The sequence below is a fragment of the Micropterus dolomieu genome, linkage group LG17 (assembly GCF_021292245.1).
Source record: "Micropterus dolomieu isolate WLL.071019.BEF.003 ecotype Adirondacks linkage group LG17, ASM2129224v1, whole genome shotgun sequence".
NCBI classification, from domain to species: Eukaryota; Metazoa; Chordata; class Actinopteri; order Centrarchiformes; family Centrarchidae; genus Micropterus; species Micropterus dolomieu.
The window spans coordinates 4,002,602-4,013,348 of NC_060166.1; the positions used below are offsets into that span (position 1 = coordinate 4,002,602).

A 10,747-nucleotide genomic window follows, 5' to 3' on the forward strand; every position below is an offset into this window, starting at 1 on the left:
ACCAGCTTAGAGCGGTTCCTTTAATGCCAATGAAATGTTCCAGTCTCTGCAATAGGATCTGATGGTCAATGGTATCAAATGCAGCACTAAGATCTAATAAAACCAGTACAGAGACAAGTCCTTTGTCTGATGCAATAAGGAGGTCATTAGTAATTTTCACCATTGCTGTCTCTGTGCTATGATGAGCTCTAAATCCTGACTGAAAATCCTCAAATAAACTATTGCTGTGTAGAAAGTCACACAGCTGTTTAGCAACTGCTTTCTCCAGGATCTTAGAGAGAAATGGAAGGTTAGATATAGGTCTGTAGTTGGCTAAAACATCCGGATCAAGTTTGGGCTTTTTCAGAAGAGGTTTAATTACAGCTACTTTAAAGTACTGTGGTACATAGCCTGTTGATAAAGATAGACTGATCAAATCTAGTATAGAAGTGCTGAATAAGGGTAAAAAATCTTTAAGCAACCTAGTCGGGATGGGGTCTAAGAGGCAGGTTGATGGTTTAGATGAAGAAATTATTGAAGTTAGTTGGTAAAGATTGAGGGAAGCAAAGCAGTCTAAACATATATCTGGTTCTACAGCTGTTTCTAAGATTCCTGAGTTTAGAGATAAGTTGGTGCCAGTTGAGGGCAGGTCTTGGTGAATTTTGTTTCTAATATTTAGAATTTTATCATTAAAGAAGCTCATGAAGTCGTAACTACTGAGAGCTATGGGAATACTTGGCTCAATAGAGCTGTGACTCTCTGTTAGCCTGGCTACAGTGCTGAAAAGAAACCTGGGGTTGTTCCTATTTTCCTCTATTACTGACGAGTAGTACGCTGCTCTGGCATTACGGGGGGCCTTCCTATAAGTTTTAAGACTATCTTGCCAAATTAAACGAGAATTTTCCACTTTGGTGGAACGCCAATTCCTCTCAAGTTTCCGCGATATTTGCTTTAATTTGGGAGTTTCAGTATTATACCATGGAGCTAACCGTCTTTGTTTTATTATTTTCTTTTTTAGAGGGGCTACAGAGTCGAGTGTCATTCGCAGCGAGCCTGCAGCACTATCAACAAGATGATCGATTTGGGAGGGACTGAAATTAGCATAGGAGTCCTCCGTAACTTTGTGACTTGATAATGAATTTAGAGCTGATGGAATCGCATCCTTAAATTTAGCTACAGCACTATCAGACAGACATCTTGTATAGAAATTTTTGCCCAATGGTGTGTAGTTCAGCAATACAAACTCAAAAGTTATCAAACAGTGGTCAGATAAAGAGGGATTCTGTGGGAACACTATTAAATGTTCAATTTCAATACCATACACCAAAACTCGAGGGTGTGGTTAAAACAGTGAGTCGGTTCATGAACACTCTGAGAGAAGCCAATGGAATCTAACAGAGAGATAAACGCAGTACTAAAGCTGTCATTCTCAACGTCCACATTAATATTAAAATCCCCTACAATAATAACTTTCGTTAAAACTTCCTTTTTAAGGTCTGAAGTTGACAAAAACTCTGCAAATTCAGATAAGAATTCAGAGTACGGACCAGGTGCTCGGTACACTATAACGAAAAGAATTGGTTGCAGTGATTTCCAACTTGGGTGTGAAAGACTAAGAACAAGACTTTCAAATGAGTTATAGTTTAGTTTAGGTTTAGAGCTGATTAGTAGGCTAGAGTCGAAGATAGCTGCAACTCCACCTCCACCCTCCTGTGCCTCGAGGAATGTGAGTATTAATATGACTGGGAGGGGTGGATTCATTTAGGCTAACATATTCTCCATCACCCAGCCAGGTTTCAGTAAGACAAAATAAATCAATATCATAATCTGATATTAGTTCATTTACTAGTACAGCTTTAGAAGAGAGAGATCTGATGTTTAAGAGTCCACATTTAATTCTCCTATTAGTTTGCACTATTGCTCTTGTGGTTTTAATTTTTATGAGGTTTTTATGTACAGCTCCTCTTCTGTTTACCTTTGATTTAAATAATTTCGATGGTCGGGGGACAGACACCGTCATTATAGGGTTTTCACTAAGTAACTCCTGAAATGGAGGAGCAGAGAAGTGTGTTAGACTGCGACTCTGCGTAGGGTTTAGGGTGGGTAACTGCTGAATTAGAAGGGCAGAGAAGTGTGTTAGACTGCGACTCTGCCTCCTGGTCTCAACTCTGGGTTGTCATGGATTTGGTCCACTAATAAACTTGGCCAGATTTCTAGAAATGAGAGCTGCTCCTTCCCAAGTGGGATGGATGCCGTCTCTCCGAATCAGACCAGGTCTTCCCCAGAAAGTCTGCCAATGACCTACAAAGCCCACATCGTTTGCTGGACACCACCTCGACAACCAGCGGCAGAATGACGACATGCGGCTATACATGTCATCACTGGTCAGATTTGGCAGGGGTCCAGAGAAAACTTTGATGTCCGACACTGTTTTTGCATATGTACACACCGAATCAACATTAATCTTAGTGACCTCCGATTGGCGTAACCGGGAGTCATTACCGCCGACGTGAATAATAATCTTACTGTATTTACGTTTATCCTTAGCTAGCAGTTTCAAATAAGACTCAATGTTGCCCGCTCTGGCCCCAGGGATGCACTTAACTGAGGCCTCTGGCTTTGCTAACTTCACGTTTCTCAAACCTTTCCTGGCTGCTCAGGAGATGCCGGGGGACGGCTACCACAGGCTAACTCAGGCCAGAAGACTGATCTACCAAGGTGCAGAGCCGGACTTCTAAATCACTGAGCCTCGCCTCCATGTCTACAAATAAACTACACTTGTTACACGTACCATTACCGCTAAAGGAGGCAGAGGAGTAACTGAAAATCTGACACACCGAGCAGGAGAAACTAGAGAGTGAGAGGAAGAAGGAGAAGCCATCACTAGCTGCTAAGATAAAGTCTCTAACGGCTAAGCTAAAGTATGGTAGCGTCAGCTACCAAAACTTTTGAAAACAACTATAAGATTAAACAGCAGTCACTAAAAGATGGAAAGAACTGTGAATGCTAAGGCAGAATTACTGTAAGAATAAGTGTTTAGCGGACAGTTGGCCGCTGTAACAACAAATCTAACAAATTTAACTGGTATTTAGCTAGAGCAGCACAACAGCGTCTACTGCGCATGATCACGCAGCATAACCGTGGTTTAATGACGTAAAGCAACGACAGAAACACCGTATTTCTGGTAGCTGCATAGCTGCACCAACAACAAGTGTCATGGCTCAGTGTGTTTGTCTGACTCGGATTGTCACTGATTAATCAGCCCACCAACTGATTAATCAGTAGGTGGGATGACCTACCCCTGAGGACCCCTTGACCTCACCTGTCAAACACCAAAACGCCTACATGGATCCCTCCATGCAGGCTTTTTTATTGTGAAATGTCCCTATAAATAATTGTACGTGCATTTGAATATATAGTATTTTCATTATACAGTGCCAGTGTGTATCCGTAACATGGCCGCTCAGCGAACACTGGTAGTTTTGGGGGGTTGACCACCCCCCTGAGAAAATTTCCTAGGGGAAACACTGGAAGTTATGTCATTGCACTTTTCCTATAGAGCAGGTCTAGACCATACCCATAATAATTCTGCTGTGGACAAAATTAATAAAATTTTTCATCATTTGGCTTTATTGTCTAATTTAAAAGACTCCAAACCAAAATAACAATAAACAATAAGAAATGGTTTGACACTGAATGCAAAAACCTGAGTAATAGTTTAAGGAAATTATCAAATGAAAAGCATAGGGCCCCAGATAACCACAGCATACGCTGTCATTATGAGGCCACTCTGAAACAATACAAGTATACCCTAAAAACTAAGAAAGAACAACACAGCAAGAACCAGCTCTGTGAAACTGACACACACAATTTCTCCACCAGTACACCAGTAGATTACAACATACAAAAAACTACACTTCCCTTGGCCTCAACATTACATACACAGGAAACTTCAACATGGCTGTGAAAGATCTGAGGGACAAAGCAAGAAGAGCTTTCTATGCAATAAAAAGAAACATCAAAATCTATATTCCAATTGAAATCTGGCAAAAAGATTCCAGTTTGTACTACAACCAATAATTCTATATGGAGGCAAAATTTGCAGACCAAAACTAAATAACGAATTTTGACAAATGGGACAAAACAACAAGAGCATCCCGCTGGTGCAGAGAAAAGTTAAAAATAATCTGTGCAGAGCAGAAGTCAGCCAATACCCCCCTTACTAAAAATACAAAAAGTAAAGTAAATTACAATGTTATCTGGACCTAAAAAGAGAATTCACACTGGCAAATTACCTGAGCACAATAAAATTTCCTAAACTAAGAAAAATGTTGACAACATACAGACTGAGTGAACACAACATGGCCATAGAAAAGGATTCCCACAGACAGAGCTGGCTACCACAAGAGGAGAGACTCTGCTCCCAGTGTGACAGAGGACAGGTGGAGACAGAGCTGCACTTTCTAACCTCGTGCCATAAATATAAAACATTAAGAGAAAAACACTTTGCAAACATTTCCCAAATATACCCTGAATTTGAATTCATATCAGACACACAGAAACTATCTACTGGGAGAAATGCCAGAATGCCAAATCATCGCAGCAAAATAATCCCCTCATGCGACAAACTGAGGACAACCAGTGGAAACTCAGAGTAGACTTATAAATAAATTAAATAATTGTACTGTAAATTTTTCAAATTATTATTATTTTCATTGTTTGTTATTTTTAGTAATTGTTTCTTGGAGCCCATGAACCATAAATACTTCTTGGATTTATTTGTTTGTTCGTTTGTTTTTTGGTACATACACATTTCTTTGTTACTGATTGTTTTGTTTATTACTATATTACATAAAATTACTTCTACATACTACTGATCTGTGGCGTGCATGCGCGCGCGCACACACACACACGCACACGCTTAGTGTTTATTTTATTTTATTTATTCTGTTTTTGTAAATGTATTTTATTTAAACACACACAAACATTTACTGTTTTATTTTTAACTTTTATATATTTTTATTTTTTTAATGTTTAATTTATTTTTAATTTAGACACACAAACACAAACACAGTATCAAACATTATCCTTTTCTAGTCAGAAATTACAAACCACACATACTGATGAGAAAAATACAAGCCACAGTTCAGCGTAGTGTCAGAGCACCTTTGACCCTGATAAAAGCTGCCTTACATCATGGCAGTGACTCAACAAATGGAGCTGTAGTACTGTCTTGCTGTTTAAAGTATTGAGCATGTTAAGAGTCAAATATTTTTCTGAAGCTAATTGGAGAGTGAATTTAGAACACAAACTTGAGGTCCAAATAAATGCTAATGTTGCCAAGAGTGTACTGAGTGAGTGTGGCTTGTTTTGTGTGTGCGTTTAATTCAGTTTTATTTATATAGCACCAAATAGTAAGCGCAAGTGTCATTGCTAGTTTCCTACCGACACTGTTGTCATTTTACGTTGTGTAATTAGCAAATGTAGGCTACTTGTTCCCATAGATGTGCCATTGGAGTGTTGGTCTTAAAATGAGGTGTGGTCATGTGCGTTGTTGGCACATTGCTATCATGAGACAGGATGAAAGCAATTGAGCAACAAAAACCTGGTCTAAAGTCAGTGCACATTATACAGATAGGACGATGGTCCTGCATAAGTAGGTTTTACTGTCATTGATTACTTAAATGTCCTTACAGGCTGACAGGATCGGTCAGGATATAATGTCAATTAATGTTCTGTGTTCTTCTGCACATCCAGAAGGTCTCACACACAGTCCAGGTTCATACAGTGAAACTGTTTGGAGTAAAGCAGCCGTACTCCTGATCAATCCTGAGCTCCTTCAGAGTGTCTAAACATGGATTAATATCTAAACATTTTATTTCTGACCTGTCATGTTTGTAACTATAGTTTTCTTAATGTTACTTGATATTTGCTGTGACATTGCTGTGCGCATGGAAATGTTTTAAATGACTGACAGCATCCTCTCTAATCATCAAAGTAAGTCTTTAAAGGAAAAACCCGTACATCAGTACTGCACACAGTAAAGAAATCCCCTGGAAAGTTACAGGGACCGGTAGAGGTGGAGAGAAATGTCCATGCGGGTGGGTGTATCAATTGATGGTTTACATTCCATTCATCTGCCATTTATATAGCAATGCAACAGGTGCAGGCACAGCTGGTTTGTAAAGGGAATGGGAGATGACACTGGTTTAATGTTATGGCTGAAACACAACTATGATCTCTTATGAGACTAAATACAACCGATTTGCACTTTGCTCCTTATTGTGCGGCATGCACTTTAAACCATGCTCTGTAGATCGTTTAAATAGGGCCCTAAGAGTGTGTTAGATGCATGGAATGCATACGATACATACTGTATGTAAACTGACATTTATTACTTATTACAGCAGTTCTGCTTCTTGTCTGGTTATTGAGTGTGTGTCATTCCTCTCCATGACGGCTGACCACTTTTCTTTTTCTGTAGACATTTTTGCATCTCATTTGAGATACTCCTAATGCTTTGTTTTTGTTGATCAGAGACGATTCCACTCGAATGATGATTGTTGAGAGTGTAGCAGAAAGCAGACATAACTAAATGTGTCTTGGCAGTCTTGGTGAAAATCTAATATTTTTTGCAAATGCCATTTCCTGTAAGTGGAAATATGTCCTCATGATGTTAAGACTCTGCCACACATCTTATAGTTGTTCACTGTTTGTACCTCAGCAAGTCAGAAAAGATTTGCAGGTGCAGGGACAAGGACTGTGTAGGAGACATTTCTTGTCATAGACAAAGGAGAGAAGTACAAAAACTTAGGAATGAACACACAGGATCCCAGACAGACTGCTGATTATTATCATAACAAATTTGCTTGTTATATCTTTGTCTTGTCCTTAAAGTAGTCATTGACAAACACGTCCTCCTTATCTCCTGCAGGCTACAGCAGGAAAGCTCTCAGTGGACGGCTTGCTACAAATGTCCAGCTCTGAGCTGCAGGGAACAATGAGACGCTTGGGTTCCAACTCAGAAGATCGTTCTGACCTCACTTCTGCCCTGTCCTGTCTGAAGAGTGCTAATGAAACAGGTGAACCAGGAACAATGGCTGCCCTCCATGTTGAGAGGGGTCATTTATAGCATAAAATCCAATAGATCGCCATTGTTAATCTCAGTAGATGCTGCTTTTCCTTCTATGATAAGTAAAATGCCAAAGGCTGTATAACATAGCGGTTTGGAACAACAGCGTCGGCAGGTAATTTTCCCGGGGCTTTAGCCCTGAATGTTTTGACTGAAGTCCCGAATGTAACTCAATAACAGCAACAAAAATATTTACCATGTTAATATGTAATAATCTTCATGATGCAGCCTGTCTCGCAGGTCTTCAAAGAGCAGAGGCTACTCGCCATAATATTGCTACATTTTGTTTAAAGTTCACGTGACCCCCCAACGTTACTCAGCCTGCCTGCATTTAGAGGGAGCACGAGAGGAGAGAGCGCGCATTGCTCACAGCTTCAGGGCTTATCCGCGACTTCTGAATTGTCCCCAGCAAAATTGTAATCTATACATTTAAATATAAATGTTGGCAGTGAGTGTCTAGTATCAGTGTATTTAAACAGTTAACAGTCGCCGCAAAGTAGTGAGAGAATATCATGACACACCTGACCGTGACATTGACACCTGTTCTATGTGTCCTGCTCAGTGACACTTTGCTCTGTTTGACTGTCTCTCTGCTCCAGGATGCTTCATTCCCTCTAATGCGGCTGTGAGCTGCACTTTATCAGAGGAGCTGAAGTGAAATTTGTGTGGAATTGTGGTGATATTTCTGTCTGATCACAAGTGTTTTCAGTTCCGGTTTTCTTCCTCTGATGAAGAGCAGTGCGCTTGTCTCATCGAGTAGGCTACAAGTCAAATTATTTATTTAAAATGGCCAAACTGTTGAAAAAAATGGGCCAACTACTGGCCCATAAAGCATCAGGCCTATACTGACATTGGGCTGGCCCAATCACATCTCTTACAGCACCCACTCCCTCCCCCTCTGCTGGAGCTGTTCTGTTGTGGGCCAAAAAAATAATAATTTGCCATAAGCTAAAAAAAAATAATAAGCTACTGATTACTGCATTCTATTATATTTTTATATTCTGAATTGTCATCTGCCACCTAAATTTTGTCCTTCCCTTTATAAAAATAAAGACATTTCAACCATAAATTGGTGCAGAAAATGTCTCCAGAATTCAGGAAATTAAGTGTTTAATGCTCAAAATCTTCGGGGGGAGGACCCCCAGACCCCCCTATCGAATATTTCATCAATAAATAATTCTTAAGTGATACTACTGATAATACTTAACTTCAGATTAATTAAGCTAATTTATCATTGAGGTGAAAAGGTGCAATATGCACATTTGAAAAGACTTAAGGCTACTTCTGCCTGCATGTATGTAGACTCAGCTGGGATTAAATTAAATGAGAAAAGTTGATCTACAGGAGAAACATATCTGATAGCCTTACTGCATTATATAACACTTTATTCTTATTTTGAATTGTCACCTGAGACATTTCCTCAATAAACTGGTGCAAAGAAATTTACAAGAATGTAGAAAATTAAGTGTTTAAAGCCCAACTTTTTCAGGGGGAGGACCCACCAATTTAATATCAGTGTTAATTATTATCAATAGTAATTATAAAATTCATAATAAATGTAGGCTATATATATAATTTACTGTTGCTTTATAGGCGGCAATGGGGGGCAGTAATGTTTTAAGACTTGCTAAAATGTTCACCTATCCTTTACAGCTAATTCTTTACCTTGGATATAATAGTTTTGCTGGTGAAGTGTGTGTGATGTGTAAATGTAGTATGTGTGATATGAATCTATATATATAATATATATAGGTAGGTAGGTTTATAGTCACAATATAACAAGTTTTGTAACTCCCTTCTGCTACATAGCAGACAATATACAGTAATACAGAATCAATTGTAAAAAATGGTAAACAGATATTTACTATCAATGTAGCAGAGCTGAGGATGAATTAGAGTTTAAGGCTCTGATAGCTTGGGGGAAAAAGCTGCTCTGCAGTCTGGTGGTGTGGCAGCAGAAACTTCTATATTTCTTCCCAGAAGTCAGCAGGGTGAACAGGCTGTGGCTGGGTGGGTACTGTCCTTTAGTATCCTTTGGGCTCTGCAGGCACCTCACCTCACCGATATCGCTGATGCTCAGGAGATGGGTACCAATGATCTTCTGAGCAGTTTGAATCAGCCGCTGCAGAGCCCTCCGGTCCTGGGCCGTGCACATCCCATGCCAGTTTCTGATGTTTCCAGTCAGGATGCTTTCTGTTGCTCCTCTGTAAAAGCTGACAAGAACTTGGTGTGGGAATTTGGCCTTCTTAAGCTTATATACAGTATATTATAGAATTGAGTACACCCCTCACATCTTTGTAAATATTTGATTATATCTTTTCATGTGACAACACTGAAGAAATGACACTATGCTACAATGTAAAGTAGTGAGTGGACAGCTTGTATAATAGTGTAAATTTGTTGTCTTTTTTCAGCATTTCTCATGTTTACTTTGGTTTTCAGTTTACCACTTTCTAACTCTGTTTAGAAAAGTTCATAAACTCAGTGATGATGATGATGATGATGATTATTATTCCAATCATGATTTTATGTTTCCATGCACACTGACTCTAGTGTTCTACACACATTATACTATAGTGTGTACTACACGGATTTTAAAACGCGTCTAAACACATTTATAAAGTAGTTACTTAACAGTAGCAGTAGAGTATCAGTGTGGCTGCGGTAGAGTGGGTCGTCCACTAAAAAGATGCTGAATCACATTGATTGCTGTGCCATCTGTGTGTGTGAATGATTAGTTTCTGATATGGAGTTAGCACCTTGCATGGCAGCCTCTACCATCAGTGTATGAATGGGGTGATTGTGACACGTAAGCACTTGAGTGGTCAGAAGACTAGAAAGGTGCTATACAAGTACAGTTCATTTAGCAGGTACATTTTAAATTTATACATACTTAATAAATTTCAAAAGAACCATCCGAAACATCTTTCTTAAATGTGTGTCAGTATGTACTCTTCTTGCTCATTTGTGATCTTTCCTCTTTGACTTAAGGAGGTGACCCGAGGCCTGAATCAGGCTCCTGCAACTCTGAGCCCCAACAGGACAGTGACACCTTCTCTCCTATTAGCCCTTCCACCCCCCTACAGCCTACCAGTGCCCATGGCCGCTCCATCTCCATATCAGTGTTACCTTGTTCAGATGACCAGAGACCTTACATATCACCTGAGGAAATGACTGATGCCTTCGTCCTGGATCCAGGCCCCCCTCCAGCCACCCGAACCTCAAAGACACGCACTGCTAAGCCCTCCTACACACCACCACCGCCTTCCCGCAAACTGCTGCAGTTCTTTCCCAACATTACAATGACAAGAAGCAAGAGTCATGAATCACAGCTGGCCAACCGCATAGAGGAGCCTGCTACACACAAGTTGGTATTCAAGATAATACTGCAGTTATGTCTTTAAAGGTGGTAGATCAGAGTCTCCTGTTTGAAAATACGCCTCACGTTTCACCTGCTAAATATCAACCGAAATAAAAACAGTTGAGAAGTAAGTCATTGTATGTTGATATTGCCAGCCCTACAGCCATGTATGTGTCATACATTTACATTTATTCATTTAGCTGACGCTTTTATCCAAAGCGACTTACAATTGCTATACATGTCAGAGGTCGCACGCCTCTGGAGCAACTAGGGGT

At 39.8% G+C, this 10,747-nt stretch overlaps 1 protein-coding gene across 2 annotated transcripts in view; it reads left to right on the forward strand.

Moving 5' to 3' along the window:
• LOC123986234 (kinase suppressor of Ras 1-like) overlaps positions 1 to 10,603 on the forward strand; it is a 45,693-nt gene extending 35,090 nt beyond the window's left edge. For both annotated transcript variants that reach the window (XM_046074384.1, XM_046074385.1), the window contains exons 2-3: positions 6,914 to 7,061; positions 10,103 to 10,603. In XM_046074384.1, the coding sequence (XP_045930340.1) occupies positions 6,914 to 7,061; positions 10,103 to 10,515 (561 nt within the window). In that variant the 3' untranslated portion in view covers positions 10,516 to 10,603. The remainder of the gene's footprint in view (positions 1 to 6,913; positions 7,062 to 10,102) is intronic.
• The last annotated feature ends 144 nt before the right edge of the window (positions 10,604 to 10,747 follow it).